Consider the following 21,850-nt stretch of genomic DNA (forward strand, 5'->3'; position numbering starts at 1 on the left):
GTTCACCAGTGCCATTAGAGAGAGGGCTGTGCAGCAGGGAGAGGAGCCTGACTTCCCAGAGCACAGGGACTCTCTAACGAAAAGTGTTCACCATCTCCCCAAAAGACACCTCCACCTCGGGGCTGCAGGGAAGGCACGTTGCTGCATGTGCCTGAGCCATGTGAAAGAATAAGTGAATTGGCAAAGGAACTGAAAATATAATTAAGTTTCTTTTCCTTCCTGCTCCACCTCAAAAATGTCATTTGCTAAACAATTCTCAACCCAACCGAGCTGCTAGGCAGCAGGGGCTGCATCGGCGAGTGCTGAAGCCTCCTGCGTTCCCCAGTCCTTGGAGCCTCACCGCAGACATCGCCCACCCAGCTGGGTCTCTCTTTTGAAGCCCTGCAGTGCTTTTCCTCAGCTAGATGGAAGGATTGCCTACATGGAGGGTAGGAGGTACTGTCTCCCCAATAGGTGATGAATGTGTGGCTTCCTTCAACCACGGAGCCTCAAGTCACTGCTGAAGTCACCCATGGATCAATGTTTGTTGACACAGTAGGGCTCACAGGATTAGCCTGTGGTTTCTTTGGAGACCTAGATTTGTTTGAAAGCTGTCTCCAAAGCTTCCCTAGGATTCTTTTTCATTTGGCAGAAGCCTGTTGCAGCTTTAGTCCTTTGCTTGTGTAATTTCCAGTATCTAAGAAAAAATCACCGAGCCTTCTGCTCCTTTGAAACCTGTTGGTGTCTCTGCATATTCCTCTCTGCCACATTTCAATGCACAATGAAAAAGTTCTGCAGGACATGGGTTTGTGAAGATAATGACTGCTGGAGCAAGAGGCAGCAGAGCTCATAGTTTCACTATGCAGTCATTATCACCTGAGATCCGTGGTCAATTCTGCAGATGCCCTTGTGTTTATAGCAATAAAACACTGGTGGAAGGCCGTGGGAGCTTTGTGTGCTCCATGTCAGCTGAGGGATTACAATATCTGTGGCTCAGGGAATGGGTGCTCTGAGCAGAGTCTCTCTCTTTTTCCCAGGGACTGGCCGGAGAATTCACTACATGATCAGCAAAGGGGGCAGTGAGGCGCTGCTGCAAGCTCTCACCACCACTGCCCGAACCGAGCCGCCTGACCACAGCACCCTCCTACCCCTGCTTCGCCTGCTGGCCAGGGTCGGGCAACGAGGTACTGCAGAGCGGTGGGGGACTCAAAACTAATGGGCAGCTCCAGCGATAGCCAGCACTGGGATGTGCTTGAAAGACAGCTGTGAATTTATTTTTGAGGTGTGCCACTTGCCTGTGGTTTGGCCAGGTGGAGATCCTGCAACAAGGCAGGGAGGGCATACATGTGTGTAGAGCTACTTCTTACACAGCTGGAGCTGGAAGCCACCGTGTTGCTAGAAAGCTAGGAAACTAGTTACCGTTGCTGAAACTTGGTGGGATGAATGCTGTGACTGGAGAGTGGCTACTGATGGCTACAAGCTGTTCAGAAGGGACAGGGGATGAGTGGGGGTGAGGTGTTACCCTCTATGTCAAGAAATTAATAGATTGTGAAGAGATGTCTCTGAAGAATAGCTGCAAGCAGGTTGAAAGCTTATGGGTAAGAAGTAGAGATGAAGGCAACAAAGGAAACCTTGTAGCTGGTGTTTACTACAGGCCACCCAATCAAGGGGAGCCAGTTGATGACACCTTCTTACTCCAGCTACAGGAGGCATTGCGCTTGCAGGTTCTCATCCTGCTGGGGGACTTCAGCCACCCTGACATCTGCTGGAAAATTAGCATGGCAAGCTGTAGGTGATCCAGGAGACTCCTGGACTGCATTGAGGATAACTTCTTAAGCCAGGTAATAGACAGCCCTACCAGAGGGGATGCATTACTGGACCTGTTGGTCATCAATGCAAGTGAACTAATCAAATATGTCAAGATTGGAGGCAGCCTGACCTGCAGTGATCTTGTACTGGTGGATTTAGCAGTCCTGAGGGATATGGGACAGGCAAAGAGTCAAGTCAGGACCCTGAATTTTATGGAAGCAAAATTACAGCAGTTCAAGGAGTTAGTCAATAGGACCTCCTGGGAAACTGGCCTCAGGGACAAGGGAGCAGGACAGAGCTGGCAGTTCTTTAAGGATGCTTTTCATAGAGCTCAGGAGCTCTTAATCCCCATGTGTAAGAAATCAGGGAAGGAAGTATCATGGTTTAACCCTAGCCAGAAACTAAGCCTCACACAGCCACTCACTCCCCCTCTGTGGGATGGGGGAGAGAATCAGAAGAGTAAAAGTGAGAAAACTTGTAGGTTAAGATAAAGACAGTTTAGTAAGTAACGCAAAAGCCACACCCACAAGCAAAGCAAAACAAGGAATTCATTCACTCCCTCCCACGGGCAGGCAGGTGATTCTGCCTCTCTACTCTGCTCTGGTGAGACCCCACCTGGAGTCCTGCATCCAGCTCTGGAGTCTTCATCACAGGAAAGACATGGACCTGTTGAAGCAGGTCCAGAGGATGGCCACAAAAATGATCAGAGGGATGGAACACCTCTCCTGTGAGGAAAGGCTGAGAGAGTGGAGTTATTTAGCTTAGAGAAGGGAATGTTCTGGGGAGACTATTGTGGCCTTTCAGTACTTAAAAGGGGCTTATAAGAAAGCTGGGGACAGGCATTTTAGTAGGGCCTCTTGCGGTAGGACAAGGGGTAATGATTTTGAACTAAAAGAGGATAGGTTCAGACTAGATATAAGGAAGTAATTTTTTATGATGAGGGTGGTGAAACACTGGCACAGGTTGCCCAGAGAGGTGGTAGATGCCCCATCCCTGGAAACATTCAAGGGCAGGTTAAACAGGGCTCTGAGCAACCTGATCTAGTGGAAGATGTCCCTGCTCACTGCAGGGGGTTGTACTAGATGACCTTTAATGGTCCCTTTCAGTTGAAACCATTCTATGATTCATATATGGTGACTCTAGGTAAATCCCATGTTTTGCTGTTTTCAGCAAGAATAATGCTGATCTAATTCATTAATACATTTGCCTTTGTTGTGAGATCTTGAGTTATAAGATTTGGTGGAAATATGTTTATCAGCATGCTGCAAAGACCTGGTCTTTGTAATAGTTTGATTCTTATTTGCTTTTCACAGATAGGAAGTTTGGTCTGAAAGTGCAGAAGGCAGAGGCAACTGATATAATACTGGGCCTGGCTAGAAGAAACCTGGGTCACCACCTGCACCTCATCCACTGCCTCTGGGTCCTTCGGGTTTGTGCTTCTAATGGTGAGTGCCTGGATTTTCCTCTTTCCTTCTGCGTGACAACTGCCAGCATTCTTTTTTAGTCATTTTTGTGCAAAGAAACATCATTCCTGATTAAGGTTGGTGCCTGCATGCACTGTTATTATACAGAATCAGGCACAAAAGGCAGAGTGAACATAGAAAAAGGAGCTCCCCAAGAGGGCCTACACAGCCTTTACAGTGTATTTAATCTGTGGACTATGAAAATAAAAGTGCTGTAGTGAAAAATATTCATGACAATGATCTATTCTACAACATAGACAGTCAACTCTTTTGCTCTGAGACTTAGGTACCTTAAATCTCTGTGCAATTCTCATTACCATAATAGCCAAATGTCTCACTATTGTTGATTGTATTGATCCTCAGAGCAGCTCCATGAGGAAGGAAAATACATATGGAGAAACAGAGGGAGAGAGAAATCAGTTACTCATTCAAGGTCCCTTAGGAAGTACATATTAGATCCTGGTCTTTTGTCTAGTATCCCCTCTCCCCAGGCACCCAGCTTTTTTTGCTTAGCAATGCCCTCATGTTAAATGATTCAAGCAATGGGATTTCCAGTATTCTCCCCCAGGATCATTACAGATTTGTACAGGCTTTCCCTGCTCTATAGCACTGAGTTTGTCAGCACAAATTTCCTTTTGCTCACTCTAACCCTTTCCTCTCCTTCCCCACATCCCTCACGCAGCAGATAATTCTTGACGACCATCCTGTCTGCAGTCCGCTATATGCATCCTAAGATTTAGCACTCCTGGCACCCAGCCCTGCAGGTCCCTTCTATCTGTACAGGAGTTAGCTTCATGCAATGGGCTTTCTCAGGCAAGCAGCCAAGCCTCAACATTCAACCCCCCTCCCTGTGATAAGCAGTGTTTGAAAGGCTTAGTGTGACTGAAAATGAAGCCAAGGCCAGAAGCTGAAACGTGCCTTTATTTGGGTTTCACAGCTGTGTAGTGACCCTGTGCTGCCTCCCACCCAAAATGATGATCTACACACTTCCCTGCTCCCTGCTCCAGTGCACCTGCATCCCAATTCAGCTGCAGTTTTTGCAGAGGTTTTAGGATGCACACTGCAGCCTGGCATCTTTTCTGTTAATGTCAGACCTCAGAACCCCGCCTCTGCTCCCTTACTGGAGCATCTCTATTACTCTCCAGGTTTCTCCAGCACTCTCCAGCTGAGCTTCCCCCTTCCACGAGTAGCTTTGACTTTCTGGGCTCTGTGGCCCAGCTGGGAAGCTGCAGGGGAGGTTAGGTGAAGGACTGTGTGAATGTGGTACCAAACTAAGAGATTACGTTCTCCCAACCTTAACAATTATTTTTATGCAGTGGAACCAGAGAGAATCCAGAAGCATATAAAACTCTGAGAGTGCTTAGGTATGAAAGCAGAAAAGACGAGTCCTTGTCACAACCTCACGCACCAGTTCTTTGCTCTGGGCTGCCCCTTCACAATCTCTGCCACCAGTTGTGTGTGGCAGCGCACATCCCGCTCTGGGGCAGCGGAGTTCAAGCAGCCTTGTCCACCACCCTGTCTCTAATGAATTACCAGCTAGTGTGAAAGTAGCTGGCAAGCCTTGCAAAGCTTTCCATCACCAGACAACTTGATGAGGACACGGTAGGACTGCAGGAGATGATGGGCCCTCTGGCAGCTCTCTGATGGGAGATATTTACAAAACAGCCAAAACCCAGCAGTGGGCTGGCAGCCAGGTCTCCCTCTGGCTGCTGTTGATTACTGATCCTTTCACCCTGTTTGCTTGCCTTTAATATTTCAGGGCTGTATTCATCCCTTCTTTACACAGAGATCCTGTCTCATAGTGGGGAGATCTGGCTAAACACCTAGTTTATGCATTGGGCATTTTTGGAATCGATTGAAAAGTGTATCTATAAAAGTTCCTAGCGTGCTAGCAAGTGAAGGATTAAAGGTAAAATTGGCCTAGCTGAAATTAAGCTGCATTCAGAAGCACCCCTCCCCCTGCAAAACACTTGCGTACTGCTGAATAATAGCACAGAAAGAAAACTCTGCCCTCCATGCCCCTATGAAATAAACTGTCCACATGGAGTTGCCTGTGGGAAATGCGGGATGAATTTGAGCCCTGTCATTTTGCTGGGAGAGGGTCCTGTTAAATTGTGTTTTGTTCTCTGAAGAGGACAATATTTACAGGAAAAGGGGCTTTGGGGAACTTGGGGAAGAACTGCAGGACTGTTTTTGCATCTGAACTTGGCTCAGGTTGTGTCCACAGACAGCTTTGTGCTTCAGTTTCGGTGTTTGTAAAATGACCTGTGAAGTCTAGCTGGGAGCCCAGACGAACCCACTTTTAGCCCCAGGGGCAGCTACTCCCTTCCTCACATCACCTCTAAACACAATGTTGCAGACCACCTGCTTCAGATCTGACTACTTTTCTCTTTTATTGGCTTAGTTACCACAGGAACTACACTTGGCGTCAATGGAGCCATGGAGCTGGTTTTCAAAGTCATCACCCCCTACAGCAAGAGACACATCAGGACAGTCAGGTAGGCAGTAGCCCCAAGGGAACTCATCTCTCCAGGACAGCAAGAAATAAAATTTTGGTTCCACTTGAAGAGGCAAAGAAATCAGAAATGGATGCACAATTTCCACTCACTCTAAATCTGCAGGGTTTTTTAAGAGGCAGAAAAAGTTCCCTGAAGGACATATTAATGCTGTGATTCATCATATGATTCATGCTGGTGGCCATTTATTTGTAGCGTATCCTATACAGTGATGGCAGTTTGATTGCAAGATATCGTCCTTCATTTGCCAGTCAGGACTGGATTTTGAGAAGCATGTGGTGGCAGCAGACAAACTGCTCCGGCTCCTCCCTTAGCAAGAAACTCTTGCCACCACTGGCCTGGGGACAGGTACAGTGGAATTGTGGCACTGCTGCCTCATCCTCCTTTTGCAGACAGTTTTGACCGGGTCATTGTGATAATTTTGAAGTATGACTGCTCTTATTAGTGTTAATCTGGTATGTTTTTAAGCCGTTCCCAAATACTTCAAATAGGTTTTTTCTGGAGACAAGAAGACCATTTTATATCTCCATGCTCACGCTGAACATTAGTCCCCAAGTTGTCTGTTCTGACCACTTCCTCAGATGCCTTTCAAAGCAAACTTTGTAATGTGGAAAACATCCCCAGAAGGACATAACACATTTCTGTGGCTTGCGCATGACAAACAGGAGGAGGAATTTACTTCTGTGCGCTGTGCCCACGCAATCACATTGGTTTAAGCAACACAGAACCTGACAGTTCTCCTGCTTAGACATGCAATGCCTTGTGGAGCACATAGTGCCTACTTGTTCACGCACGTCTCAGCAAGGACACGGCAGCATTCAGTCAGTTTTGGCTTCTGCGTGGACCTGACATGGGGGCTGTTCATGGCTGGTGATTACTAAGGAAGTAGCTTTAGGCTGAGCATCACGGGTAGGTGACAAGTGGATGGACAGATGTGGCACAACAGTTTGACAACTACTGGCTTAGCTGTGGTTGAAGTGGGGGCCAGTCGCTCTGGATGAGGGCACCAGTAGATAATGTCCATCCTGCTGTTACCTTCAAAGACTGACACCAGTTCTGCCAATATCACCAGTTACGCCATACATTGCATGGGAAGGAATCTGAGTTAACTTCCACTAGCCACAAGTGATGAACTTGCATGTCAACACACGGTACTGTTGTTTACTAAATGTGGCATTCTTCCAGTTCTTCTGCCTACATGTCTGGGGCTATAAACAAAATTTGAACAGTCTGCTTTGCTAAATAAGATACTGAGTGGGCCCAGCAGACGCACAACTTCCTGCCACTGCCCTGTTAATGGAAGCCAACTCACTTTTGCCTGCATTTTTGACTTTCTAGTGTAGTGCTAAGTACCTGGAACTGCTTCACAGCTTCAGTTCTCTCTTAGCCAGCATATCTGTGATTCCTGTACATGGTCTGTCCAAAAGTATGATATCAGGATGTTTCCTACACAGAGGTTTGGATATTTCCAAACTTAAATAATATTATTGCTAGGATGTTATTAGGATATTTGAGCACCCTCCAAGATTACCCTCAGGCCTCATGTTATAACTTTAAGATTCAGGGAGTCTGGAGAACTACTTTATATATGACAGGGGTACCCAGGATGAGTTAGACCCAGAGCTGAACTTGTCTTCTGAGACAACCAAAGGTGATTGATGGGTCCATGCCTGTGCTTAACAAAATAAGCAAATTCCACTCAATTCCCTGGTTTCGTTCCTACGGAAGTGTTGGCTGTGATTACACTAGTGTTCTACTGTGCGATAGCCTCCCGTGTCTGGTAGAGCCAATGCCAGCCAGCTCCAAGACAGACCAGCCGCTGACCAAGGCCAAGCCCATCAGCAAGGGTAGTAGCACCTCTGGGATAACATATTTAAGAAGGGGGGGCAGAAAACCCCCGTGCAACTGCAGCCAGAGAGAGGAGTGAGAATATGCAAAACAGCTCTGCAGACACCAAGGTCAGTGAAAGAAGGAGGGGGAGGAGGTGCTCCAGGCACCAGAGCAGACATTCCCCTGCAGCCCGTGGTGAAGATCCTGGTGAGGCAGGCTGTCCCTCTGCAGCCCATAATGGTTAACAGTGGAGCAGACATCCACCCGCAGCCCATGGAAGACCCCATGGCAGAGCAGGTGGGTGCCTGAAGGACACTGTGACCGCATGGGAAGCCCACACCGGAGCAGGCTCCTGGCTGGGCTTGTGACCCTGTGGGGGACCCACGCTGGAGCAGTCTGTTCCTGAAGGATGGCACCCTGTGGAAGGGACCCACGCTGGAGCAGTTTGTGAAGAACTGTAGCCTGTGGGAAAGATCCACTTTGGAGAAGTTTGTGGAGGTCTGTCTCCCATGGGAAGGGCCCCACACTGGAGCAGGGGAAGGGTGTGAAGAGTCCTTCTCCTGAGGAAGGAGGAGTGGCAGAGAGGGCATGTGATGAACTGATCACAACCCCCATTCACCATCCCCCTGTGCTGCTTGCAGGGGGGGAAAGGTAGGGAAATGGAGAGTAAAGTTAAGCCCAGGAAGAAGGGAGAGGTAGTGGGAAGGGTTTTTAAGATTTAGTTTTTATTTTCTCATTACCCTACTCTGATTTGATTGGCAATAAATTAAACTAATTTCCCCAAGTTGAATCTGTTTTGCCCATGACAGTAATTGGTGAATGATCTCTCCCTGCCGTTATCTCAGTGCACAAGCCTTTCATATTTTCTCTCCCCTGTCCAGCTGAGGAGAGGAGTGATAGAGTGGCTTTGGTGGGCAACTGGCATCCAGCCAGGGTCAACCCACCACATGTGCAAAGCTGCTTTTTCCATTCACAGTTTCCTCTGAGGGAATTGGAAAATCTGTCGCACATTTCTAGCCTGGGATTTTTGGTGAGATTCATTTGGAGATACAACTAGTGCTGCTGAGGGTTGTTGTAATGTAGGCGGTACAGTGCTCTAGAATACTCAATTCTAATCAGAAAGTGAAAGAAATAGCCTTCAGAGAAACACAGTCCTTTTGATTTTAATGACTCCAGATTGTCAACATGCAATATTTGGGTTTTTCTTCCTTTTATCTTATGTACAACAATTGTTTTGAACTCTTCTGTGGACATTTTTTTTCCATTTGCGACACACACACACACCAGAAAATGCAAACTCTAATTTTTCCTCAATAAAACTCCAGTTTTATTGCTAATAAGCCATTTTATTTATTGCTGAAAAGCTTGGATTTATTATGCCTTTGAAAAAAGGTATCTTATACATTAACTGCTGTCTACCTGAGCTCCCTCAGTGCTAGTTTAGTTTCCTAATTTCCTTTTTTTCCCTAAAATATTTGTGCTCTTCTTAAAACATATTTGTATGAATGTGCAAATGGAGGATAAAAATCTTTCCTGGGACCTAGTTCACAGAAAAAGGTGATTTGGCTCCCACCTACACTTAGTTTAACGAGCAAGAACCATAAATCAGCTGAAGCCTGGTAGCCACTCAAGCTGGCCTGCCTAGGGCTCAAAGTCGCTTGTTTCATTTAATAACTAGGAGCAGCTGAGAAGGTCAATGGCTCAGTGGAGACAGTCTGTTTTACATCAGAAGAAGCACGCAAACCTGTTTCGTTTTAAAAAAAAATGCTTGCAACCTATTTAAAGGCGCTAGCTTCTTATTATTCAGTAGAGATTGTGCTTGCTTGCAGTTTATTTGGAAATGCTATTCTCTCTTGGGAAAGTGGCTTCAAGAGATCTTGTTGACAAGAATTTAGGTCCTGAGACCAGACGTCCAGTCTGTAGGGTGGGTTACAGATCTTCTTTCCCAGCATTAGCAAATGCTTGGGATAGCTATGGTCTGAAAATCCCAGGCATCTTTACAGTTCATTAGAAAATGGAGGTGGGTACATGTGAAAATGTCCTTCTATTTTTTGAGCTGCTCTAGTTAAAAATTTGAAGGGTGACTGGGGGAGGAAGCTTATGGATGGCTTTTCTAAGATGGGGCGAAAGAATAGAAAGGGGTCGTGTCCTTTGTCTAGTTCACTGTGTGCTCCAGGTCATCTCACAACTGTGTAGCTCTTCCCAAAGTTGCTGTGCCCATGCTGAAATCTGGAGTGGCTTATTTTGGAGTAGTTAGTTGGTCACAAAAACATCTACTTCTTCTTGGCTATCAGTATGGAACTTGAAGAGAACACTAGTCTGTAACCTGCCTACAGAGGAAAACTCCCGTGTCCTCCCAGCAAGCCTCTGATCCTCCCTTTGTGTTTGCCCTTGATACCTTCTCTCCACTTCATAACTGTGCCACCATGATTTGCCTTGCTGCTGGGAAGGAACAGCCGGCAACTGTGGGAGCTGAGATTACCCTGTTCTTTGATCGGGTGCCAGGAATCCAGCATTGAAAATGCACCACTTCTCTTGTGGGTACACCCGTATTCTGCTGTCCTGGGCAGCAGCAGGACCAAGGTCACTTTAAGAATCTGCCCTGGAGAGTGCACTATGAGAGCTATTTATTTAGCCAGCTAAGATGTGGAAACAAGATACATAGTTCTATTTATTTTTCCTAGTGGCAAAGCTCTGGGTTATTTAGAAATAGTCTCCCATACTCAAATTGACCTTCTCTGGGTGCATGCCGAGTAGCTCTGATTCCCCTGAGACTGTGACTCATGGACTTTATTGGTCTTAGCTAGGTATTTGAGGTCTTCAGGTTGCTGATGCCATAGCTGTGTGGATCTGTCCAGGACTAACCATATCTGAAGTAAATCCACATGAAAAAATGTGAAACTCCTTGAGGTTTAGAGACTTTTTGAGTTAAGCACTGTGAAATCCAAGTGAGATGGAGACTCTGGACTGTCTTACCCTCCTCTCATGATGTTGTGCTGGAGAGAAAGTTTTCTGATACCTTTTATAGGGGGAGTTTAAAATAAAGCCAGATGATGTTCTTTTTTTCTCAGTTCTGTTTATGTCAGTAGCTGGGATAGCTGATACGAGCGTGTGTGATGCTCAAATTTTCACTCCATCAACGCTTTCTCTAATGCAACATCACTGATGATCCACAGAGTGCAATGACCCCTGATCCTTTCACCTTCCACCTTACTTATTCCCCATATGTTTAATATCTCCTACCTTTCACCTATTTTACAATGCCTCTTTCAGCACCCTTGCTCACTTTCCCAACTTACTTGTTCTGAGAGATATTTGGATTTGTTGTGGGCAGATGGATGTGGAATGTGTCAGTGGCAGATGTTTGCTCTCTGGCCAGCTAGGAGCTGGGTTTCTTCTGCGTGACTCTCTCTCCAGGTGGTCAAGCACCAGATATCCTCCCCAGGCTGTTGGCATGTCAGGCTGATGGCTTTGAAGGCTGCATGTTGTCTGTGGCTACGTGTTGTGCAGGTCTCTTCTAGGTGTCCTCAAGTTGAAGGTAGATTATCAAATTGAGAGAAAACAAAAATCCAGAACTTATGATTCTTTCACATGAGGAAGATCTGTGTCTTAGAAAATGGCAAATGGTGGCATGACTTGTATCTGAGTCATTCCCTCCATTATTTCCTCCTTCTTTGTTCTTTAAAGGTTGGCAGGCAGTTTTATTAGAAGCAGTCTAGGCACTCTTTTAAAACATCTTTGTTTCTCAAAGTTCTTTGTGAGTATGTCTGCTTACCATGCTGAGGAAAGCTGGCTAATGGTAAGTGATCAGATAAACCTCATACAAGAGATTGCAACAAGAATGAGTATTTGTCAGAATTAAAAACTGTCTTTCTGTGAATATTCACAAAACTTGGCTTTCTGTGCTGGGCTGTTCCAGTAAAGTTTGACTACTTAATTAAAAGTGAAAAGTGAATAAAAAAGGTCTGGGAATGCTGCCAAATTCAGTAGAAAATGTGACATGCAGAAATTGTCTGCCTTTGCTCATGTCCAGCACTGCCCGCTTCTGACATCTGATCACAATTCTTCTTACGTTTGGTGCTTATTGGATGGTCTCAGCCCCTCAAACACTGGCCGATAATCTCCCTTTCCATTAAAGGGAGGAAATCTTCTCATGTAACTCTATTCCATCTGAGATGGATCTCTGGATTTCTCACATACTAAAGGAAGAAGCAAAGTTCTCTTCACTTGTGTTGGATGTTTGCTTTTAGAAACCTGAGGTGGCTTGGGTTTGTTTATTTCTCTCTGCTGACTGGAGGATGAGTCTGAAGTGGGTAACTTGGAAGTAGCATGATGGACACTTACGGTTGGGTCAGGTAGGTGGTTGTTGAGACAAATTTGGAAAATGCAGTCCTCCCCAGCTAGCGTAAGGGCTCAAAACCCAGGAGAGAGTGAGAACACCACATGTCTCTTCTCTGGTGATGTGTGCTCAGGGGTGATTTGAGGTAGGGAGTGACTCATGAATCTGAAACGTGCAAGAATAATGATGACACCGTTGCTATGGTCAGGAAGTGATTCCTGTATCACATACTTCTGTCACAATGTGAGCTGCGAGGAAGATTTTTACTGGAGTACTGAGAGCAGAGCTCATGCAAGTGAAGAGAAGAATGTCAAGGTGATCAAGAGAGCACATCTAAAGCTAAAAGCTCAAACCTGGTGGGTCTGTATTTAATCAGACATTGTGTCAGGTTGACCAAGGAGAATACAAAGGTCCTGGAAATGCTGCAGATGTAAGCTAAGAGGTTGTATATTGCTTCAAAATAGGCTTTAAATATATATATATTACTCTGTTTTTCTAGAAAACCTGTTTTGTTTGCACGCAGCTGAGATTCTGTTTTCCCATCTTGGAACAGGTGCTTTTGACGCAAAATAAAATGTAAGTGTTGAGCCCATAGTGTTGAAAAGTGACAAAGCTGCCACATCAACAAATGCTTTTCAAAGTGATCTCCTGTGACCTCAGCAACAACAGAAAAAATCAGAAGGGCAGTGGGCTATTAGACAAAAAAAGAGGAGACCTGTAGCAGGGATGACCTGAATACTAGTGTTATCTCTTCTGTTAAGAATGATGGAGAGACACATGGGAGAGATCCAATTGCAAATACGTCCTAGACCCAGTGCAGGCAGTTAGAGTTTCCTAGCCTTAATCCTGGATAACACCTTGCTGGTAGACCACCATATACATTTGCTGCAATTCCATCTCCTAGATTGTCCTAAACTTTGAGCTGCTCACTGCTTGAACAGAAGAACATGTTGCATGGCCATTGCCAGCCAATATTTTGAGACTGAGAAGAAGCTCAAAACACGAACATGGTGATTAGTTCCTCTGCAACCTGATATGGTAGCTGTTGTGATTGGTTCTTTTTGAGGAATGCTCCACATAACAGCTTTATGCCTTTGTTCATTTGGCACCGATTCCTGATAAGAGATCAAAAGCAAATCATCCTTAATTCCTCTTGTTAGTCTGTGTTTTGCTATTAATCGTGTTGAGCAGTTTGGATATTTAATTGGAAACTAACACACAATTCTATTGGAATGTGGTCAGAATTAATCAATGCTTAGTGCCTGCTTATTCTCAAATTGCTTCTTGGTTCATTTGATCCCTGTAGAAAATTCACAGGAGGGGCTGAAATTTCTTTTGAGCTATGTCACAACTAAATTACATGCTTCCCATCTGGCCTTGATCTACATGGGATTTAGCCTCGAATTCCTGCTAAATAAAACCAGTAAATACTGTTCTGAATGAGATGATGCCAGCAACAAGAGAAAAAGTGTTGTCATTAAAATTCCAGTTTAGATCAATTGTCTTTTCAACTTGACTAATATCTCATATCTCAGATAACATGGAGCAGAGGTGCCTATGTCACTGAGATGGGTAGATAAACCCAAGTGTTCAAATTTAATGCAATGAGCCATTGTAATAGAAGACATGATCTTGGAGCCAAAAGTGTTCTAGTTTTATGCAGTTCCTTCTCCTCTGTTCTTTTTATGGTCTGTGTGGTTGCTCTCAAAGAATGACCTGTTATAATATTAATAATAAGTTATAAAATAGCTCAGACTGAGAGATATAAAATATTTCGGACTGATGGTATCTCAGTACTGATTTGCAGAGTAAATAGAATTGCATCACAGAATTATACTTTACTGGCATTGTCCTGTTAATAGCAGCAGAAGAGAGAAATTGAAAAATTAAGAGGTAGAGGCAAGGGAGAAAAGAGATGCTTACAGATGAGATTTGAAAATAGATGAAGAATTGATGAGGCAGAGATGAATACCGTGTACCAAGGTTGTTCCAGATGGCCAAACATGTTGCATGCAGAAGCCGTGGTGCCATCTCTTGGTAGTCTCTGGTATGGCAAGATTAAGCACAGATACACCTACCTGTGCGTCACAAAAAAATTGGCAAATTAACACTATATATAGAGGAAACCACTTCTAAGCTTAACTTGATATGTCTTGGGAAGGGAGAAACTGGTTTATAAACGGACTTAGACTGTTATTTTAAGAGAGATGTTTGCTTCATTTCTTTTAGGTCTAGCCTATGTTTTACTTCTATTTCAGGTAGAAGTAACAGTTTGAAAAGGAAGCAGTGCTTTCAGCTGAAGGCCTTTCTTTGCTTGCCTGTTATCTCTTCCCCTTTGGTGAGCTAGCAGGTTATATTTGGAAAGATGGTATGAGGGCAAGTTGCTTCTGTTCTCAAGTTCTTGACTTTTCACACCCGGTGGCTATGGCAGATGCAATTCATGGCTGACCTCACATGATGGTTTTGGTATGTCTATACTGCAGGCAACTCTCTGCTCATTGGGTGGGAGAGTCGCTCCGCCCTAGCTTTAATTTACCTCATTCTGCTAACAACTGTTAAGGCTTGCAGCAGGGCCTCCAGCGTGGGCTACCCAAGCTTCTTAGGACATATTATCCAGTCAGGGAGTATTATTCATGTTGCCATATCTGTCTCGCTGTTGTCTTTGTGCTAACTAGATTAAAGCTAACACTTGGGTGCCTCACTACATTGCTGTTGTCTTGCCTCTTAGAAGTTTTGAGGTGTATCTCTCACATAGCTGGGGAAACTACTGTCATTTCCATCCAAATGGGAGGTAGGACTTGATTTCATACCTCACTTGCACCTCAGAGTATTTCTTAGAGTTAAATGAACTATCAATGTCAATGATTCCTTGTAGCTGAGTATGATAGTTCCATAGAAGTATAGGTCAAGACTGGTATGTACTGGTTATGCTAAGCATTTTGTAAATAGCACAGAAGGAAGAGAGTGGAATAAATAAACAAGAAGAGAGCTATAGGAGGATTACAGAATATTTTGCAATCTAGGAAGAAATGAAGGGTTTGGGATGATTTCTGGAAGTTGATGGGTTCTCTAAGTTGGGTGGGCAAGCTGTTCCTTATCTGCAGAAAGAAGGCTTTCACCAGTGGTGGTAGGGCTGTAAGAGTAAAGAAGGTGGAAGACAAAAGATCTCTTGTGTCTGAAGAGCTAATATGAGACATGGTGTGTTACTGTGGGCAAGTCACCTGAGATGAGACCTTTCATATGCTCGATGCATACACACAAACCCGCAACTTTCTAATGCCTTACTAAAAGTAGTGAGGGTATGGTCAGTTGTGTCCAAGGCATAGAGAACAGAGATAGAAAGGTGGAAAATGAGAAAGGGGAGAGAAAAGCAGTAGTGAATTTGTGAAAGGTTTTATGCTCGGGCATGATGCAGTTGAAGTCAACTGTGAAGTGAATGTGGAGCTGGCAGAGCAAGGAGAGGGTTGAGCAACATGATTGTGTGACCTTGTAAACACGTTTGAGGTGGATGTGAAGTGCCAAAGCTTTCAGAAAGCATCAGCAAGACAGCCCTGGGGGGCTGGTACTGGAGAGGAGGGATTTCTAAGCAAAGCCTATCTGAATTTGCTCATAGAAGTGATGAGTGGGGTCCCATCTTGCCTGTTTGCCTGCATTCATTTTCCTGTGTCAAGGAGACAAACAAAGAATCCCCTTTGGAAATCACTGAGTTGGGTAATGACGTGAATCTCTGATAGAGGCCAGAGAGTGAGTAGATAAAGCTGAAGGCAATCACTTGTGTGTCAGCACACATGAGAGCCCAGGAATCTCCTCTCCTTTCCCTTTCACTTGATTTACTGCCATTTCTCCTCCCACCTAGAAGCCTGTTACCATTATGAAGGGGGTAGATAGCAGCTGTGAAATCCTTCTCACAAAAGCTTTCAGTCCAAAGGTAGACAAGGGAAATTTGATGGAAACAACAATGAAAGGAAGCCTCAGCGCAGAGCTTCTATGGCAATGCATTTTGCACAATGCTAGCCCTGAACGGGTACTGTGCCCACAAGGGAAACAGCCCTAAGAATTTTCTGGGTCTGCTGTGGCTTTTTTCCAGCTCCAGCAGTGCTGGCAATGCTGGCAGGTGAAGTGTAAGCCAGTCTCTAGAACTATCAGTTGTTTTAAAGCACGACAGTGATTAGACCTGCCCTGAGCAGAGTTAAATGACAGTGTCAAAGCCCTTAGCAACAGCCTTTCTATGCTAGGATTCCCTGTCCTGATAGCACTGTTGGAGCTGCACCAGCTGTAGCAGCAGTGAGGTAGCTGGTTTTAGCAATATAGAGGAAACACAACTGACAAATTTCCAGTGGGCACGAGAGTGAGCTCCAAAGTCTTCACAGTCTCTTTCAGGTTCTTTTGGGTAGTTAATAAACATTGATTATAGAGAATAAAAGAGTAATCTTAAATACTAGAGTATTTACCAAGTGTGGGTGAAATGAGTTTTGTTAGGGAAAGGAAGTTTTGTAACAGCAGTGCTACCGATGCAGCACAGGTTTCTGGCTTGCAAACACCGGCAGGGCTCTTCTTGGTCTCTTTATCTGCAGGGCGACACTTGGAATGGCAGCAATGCTGGTAAAATCTGTAAATAAACTCAGGGTTGAGCTGCTCTGGGATGTGTTCAGAGACATGGAGGGGAGAACCTGAATACTTGAGGAAGTGGCCGGTGAGGAAGAACAGGGATGCTGGCTTCTGTTATGGCTGTAGTTCTGGGGTTGGGAATGGAAACTCTCCCTGAAGTGTAAACCTTGCAAAGGTCATGGCTCTGAGGCCAAGCTTTCACCACACCAGCTTTTAGCCTGCAGCAACAGCCAGACTACTGCAGAAGAAAAAAAGAAAATGATCCCATATCTTGGCACATCTACTCCACGTGTTTCTTTCCTCTCCTATGTTAAATGGATATAGTTTGGACTTCGTGTGGACCATAGGACATAAATTGCAATGGCTCAACAGCTCTCACTGTCTACCCAAAAGCTTCATTTCCTTCTTGTTTTTCATTGCTGGTTTAAATCTCACTTATGTATCTGTGGCTATTCCAGCTTTTGCCACCTTCCAGATTTTTCCATGTAGAAAAAATAAGGGCACACGGAAGAACCATCCTGAAAATGCTCATAATTTGTACTGAGCTTTTTAAAATTTCTTATCCCCATTGCTTCTTTCTTGTATTTACAGCTCAAGTTTTACCAGCCTTGGCTTTGATATGGTCTGTTTTCAAATCCCAGAGTTCGGCTTGATTATATCAGATGGAAGCTTTCCAATGAAAGGGGGGGGAATATACTAACTTTTATTACTTAGGCTTCTGCAAATTGCAGCTTCAAAAAGCCCCTGCCGTTACGCCAGTGTGACACTGCAGAATTCAAACAGCAAATATCAGGAGAATTTGACTCAGTATTTGTGGCATTTTTGGCTTGTTACTGACTTTTTCCTCCTTCTAAATCCTCTAGATAAATGTTGTGAAGAACAGGCACCAGCAATAAGATGTGCCCAGATTATTGCTTAATAAGGATTTATATATGTTTAACCGGAAAAATTCATTAGTCTGCGGTTGGCTGGATCAGCCACAACAGCCAGAATGCTGGCTTTCAGCCAGCCTTGCAGGCTCGATGATGGTCTAGTGACCAGTGTTGCACCCCAGGCTAGTGCATTCTGCCTGCTCTCAAACCTCCTTGCTTGTAGATGTGGGGATGAAACCTGAGGCTGTGCTTTGGCCCTGGTAGTGCAGTCTTCCTGCTTGTCCTCCCAAAGTCTTAATGCATCCTGCATCTTGAATCTCAGTCACCAGCTGGGCAAAGTGCTATATGGAAGGTAACATGAGTGATCTAAGAGAGAATACTATTTCTCTGACTCGTGGGCATACCACTAAATTAAACATACTTCTCTTTTCTTTTTCGGGACCCCTACCTATGCCATTTCCACTGCCACCTTTATAGCCCATTGCTGCTCTTTGAAATGAGAAATATCTTGAGGTACTGTGGTTGCAGAGAGCCTCTTCTCTGACCTGCAGCCTGTAGGCTGCCTTCCCTGCAGTAAGATGTTCTACTTCTGTCCTGCCTGAGCTGCAGAGGCGAGGACAGGAGAAGGACAAATTCTCAGCAGGTGTTGGAGTGGTGGTGCATCTGCTGCTGTTTGAGGCTGCGGCCTTCTGTGATGGTGGCTTATGCCACTTACACGGGCGGCTTCTGCAGGAGCTCTATCCTCATTTGCAACATCTATCCTATTCAGTTTGAATCTGATCACGTGTCTTCAGATGACATTCCTGACTTTCCTATCGCAGCTTGGAGATCTGATGTCCAGAAAGCTGCTGCAGGGTAGCGTGAAAGCTGTTTGCTTTCCACACCTTGGCTTTTTTCCTGCAGAGACGTATCTCTGTGTGTATACTGCACAATAGAGCAGTATCCCCATTTCCCCCTCCCACCTGTCAAGCAAAACAGAAACCACAGAATAGCAGAGGGAGGTAAATAGCAGGATGCCTTTTTTCCCCTGCTAAACCTTTATTGAAAATCCAAGGCAAGTTAATAAGCTTTACTCCGAGCTCTGCAATTGCAACATCTATTTTCACAAATACTTCATGTTTACAGTACTCACCTGCTGCAAAACTTGTCGGTGCTATATGTTTCTAGCACCGTTCTACGTGTTTTTGCAGTCCTCTGTTTTGACAACACGCAGTGGGTAAAATTGGCATTTCTTTTGCATACATGACAGATTTGAAAAATTGGTGTTGACTGAAAGGTCTTGGGTCAGTGAAGACTGAGTTTTCTGAATGAATGTCCAGATTTTCAGAGGTATTTAGGTATGTGGAGATGAAAGGTAATGTAATAATAACAGAAAGCCTCTCAGCAGGTTAAAGGCCCAACTGCTACAGTTGAAAGGTAGTTCTGACCTTAGTATACAAAGGGGCTTTGAAAAAATCCTGCTGAGTGCTAGCTGCATGCTCAGACATAAAAATGCCTTTTAAATTCAGGTCAAGATGCCTAATGTGAATCTGTAAGAGAATGTTACTTTGTGTTTCTCAAGCATGTTTATGCATTGTTCTCAATCTGACTGATTTATAGTACCAATTAAGCTCAGTATTGTGTACACACATAGCTTACAAACAAATACCCCGGTATTTCCAAGTGTCTTCATATTTGGCAGCATCGGTTAGGTCCATCAAAACTGTGAAGTACCCAATTCACAGTAAATTCAGTGCTGAATGGTGAAGTATGTATGTGAGGGAACAAAACCATGCGAAGAGATAAAAAGTGGAGGCATTTGGAGAACAGGAGAAAACTCATGACAGCTTCTGCATATTTTCTTCCATATATTTTGTTGAAATTCCACTTGCATGTGAGCTTTTCAGGCAGCTCTAACTCTGACCACCATCCCTTTGGGCTTTAGGTAAGAGCAATATATAGAAACTGCCCAACCTGTGCACATAATAGGGAAATACTGCTTACCTACTTGGGAAGGACATGGAGATTGATAAATGGAAAGTGTTGCATGCAAGGAGATTAATTGGCATCAATATCTTTTTCCACTTGCTCCCTGCTGCAAACGTGGATGTAATGCTGTGTGCTGTCAGTGCTGCAGCTGATGTGTAAACAGCTACTCACACATTCAAACCATGGCCTTAGTACTGCAGGCAGATTGTAACCGGGCACTCACCAACACTCAGAACTGAGTAGGGCTATAGGGCTATGTTATGGTTTTGACAGTTCACAACCACCCAAGTTGCATCTTGTCGTGCAGCACAGGGAGGATGATTCCAGTAGCTATGCTTGCATGAAACAGCTTCTTGCTCTGGCATATTCAAAGAAACTCTGCAAGCCAGCTCTCTTCCCTAGAGGTTTTAAGCTTTAAGTTTCTTTTGGCTGGACTTTATGGATGTGCTTCATCTGAATAGGACCAGAGGGGAAAGTGAAGTGCCATATAAACTCAAACTGATGGATCTATTTCAAGAGCCTTGTAATACGGAAACAGTACCATTAGATTAAAAAGAACAAACACAGTTTTTCATCTTGTGTTCAATATCAGTCATTCCTTCTTTTATTCCTAAGCATCTGACTTTTGCTTAAAGAAAACATTGCCACAAAAATCAGACTTGCTTCTTGGTAGAGATCAAGGAAGATGATGCTTTCTTAGTCCTTCAGCTTCATCTTTCATGTTCTTTTTCAAGTCTCTTGAATTGCACACATTTTAAAAATCAGTTTCCCTGAAAGACATTTATTTCTTTGGTTAAAAAGTCCAACCAAACAAAACCCCCAAACAAAACAAACCTCAATATCCTAAGCATTGTAACTGCAGGAATGGCTGAAATGAAACCTCAAATTTCCCATCCATCGCAGCAGCCAAGTTTCACGCAGTAGAGGTTGCTATTTCGAACACTGCTGCTTTACAGCTCAAGAGCACTTTTCATTACAAAGTGATTTTTAAAGGTGTTCTACCCCAAGATTACTGCTGCCTTAGAGATGGTTTGTACTAACCAGTAGTCGGGGAGAACTACAACTCTTAGCCTTGATTACCTGAAACCAGCCTCCCTTTTGCGCTCTCAGATAGCTCTGGGCACAAGTAGTGACATGCTAGGTACCTCACTACCTGGCCTGTCAGCAGCACAAGCTGCCCTTGGATATCACACTGCCAGCAATTGATAGTATCCATAAAATAAAAATCTTGCAGTTGTTTGCAGGTAATATAATGTGAGTGCGGGCTGATTTTCTGGCATCATAAAGTCCTGGGTACCCCCAAGCTCTACCTTCTCTTTCATAGTTCACAATCAGAGACTCCCCAGTGGCAAAGCACCTGCAATTCAATTTCTCTTAATGAGGACAGAAGCCAGAGCTGCCCTGCTGAGATTTCAGCCTAGGGTTCCTCAGTATGTTGCCAAGCAGTGCCCTTTGGCTGCATCATGCAGTAAGCAGGGTTTCACAAGGTGCGTGGATTGTATCCCTCTCCCTGCCCCTGCTCTGGCTGTACACAGCATTCAGAAAAGTTCAGGGCAGAACAATCCAGAAGCAAGCAGAAAGAGGCTGGGTCTCTCCCCCGTGCACTGAGCACCTGCCTTGCCTTAAGCGTGTTGTGCACATCAGTCCCTGGGGTGTCCAGAGCAAAAGCTGCTGGGCATGGGGAACTGATAAGTCACAAATAAATGGACAACTAAGGAATGAGCCAACAGTTACTAGTAAGAAAGAGCCCCGTGGTCTGAGCTGGGGTTGGAAGACAGCTGTCTGGGGAAAGGAGGGGGATTTAACCCCACTCCCTGACATACTTTAATTGTATATGAGATGTTTTGTAGGGCTGTGCCAGTGCTTGTCAGCAGATGTGGCCTCAATGAGTATCTTACCACTCCTCTTCATCAATCAAGGATGGCATCAAGCCCCTTTTTCAGTCCCCCTACACGTGTCCCTTAGGTGGGAGAGCTGGATTCTCACACCATCAGCCTGGAACTGCCTGGGAGATGAATCTGTTAAGAATCCTGTCTGATTATGATCCTTCCAGCCCCTTCATCTTGATGTGAATGACAAGTTGACAAGCGTGCCTCAGCCACATTGGTGACATCTGACCCTAGAGAGGGAGTTGACAGGAATGGGAAATCTTCTGAGGTATGGCTTCTGCTTGAGGAAGCAGTGCCAGCTCCGCGCCATGCTGTAAGAAATGCCTGGGCATTTGCTTGGCAAAGATTTAAGTGTATTTCATGTACCTTGTTCTTCTTTGTTATTACTTTGAAGCTAATTTAATTTAGAACTGTAAAGAATAGGTTGAATTTTTAGGATACAGCTGTCTCTGCTTCTGTACTTGTTCTACATGAGAGAGAGAGAGTAGGATACTTGTAAGAATGCCTGGAGGATAACCCTGGAGTGACTGTTCTTTCTGGGAGGCAGAGATGAAAGAGGCTGGAAGGATATACCTTT

At 44.6% G+C, this 21,850-nt stretch overlaps 1 protein-coding gene across 1 annotated transcript in view; it reads left to right on the forward strand.

Moving 5' to 3' along the window:
* Positions 1-1,034: 1,034 nt before the first annotated feature.
* Positions 1,035-21,850, forward strand: part of AGBL1 (AGBL carboxypeptidase 1) — a 270,761-nt gene continuing 249,945 nt past the window's right edge. The window contains exons 1-3 of the mRNA XM_064456203.1: positions 1,035-1,163; positions 3,102-3,233; positions 5,656-5,749. Of these exons, the coding sequence (XP_064312273.1) occupies positions 1,040-1,163; positions 3,102-3,233; positions 5,656-5,749 (350 nt within the window). The 5' untranslated portion in view covers positions 1,035-1,039. The remainder of the gene's footprint in view (positions 1,164-3,101; positions 3,234-5,655; positions 5,750-21,850) is intronic.

Source organism: Phalacrocorax carbo, chromosome 7 (assembly GCF_963921805.1).
Source record: "Phalacrocorax carbo chromosome 7, bPhaCar2.1, whole genome shotgun sequence".
NCBI classification, from domain to species: Eukaryota; Metazoa; Chordata; class Aves; order Suliformes; family Phalacrocoracidae; genus Phalacrocorax; species Phalacrocorax carbo.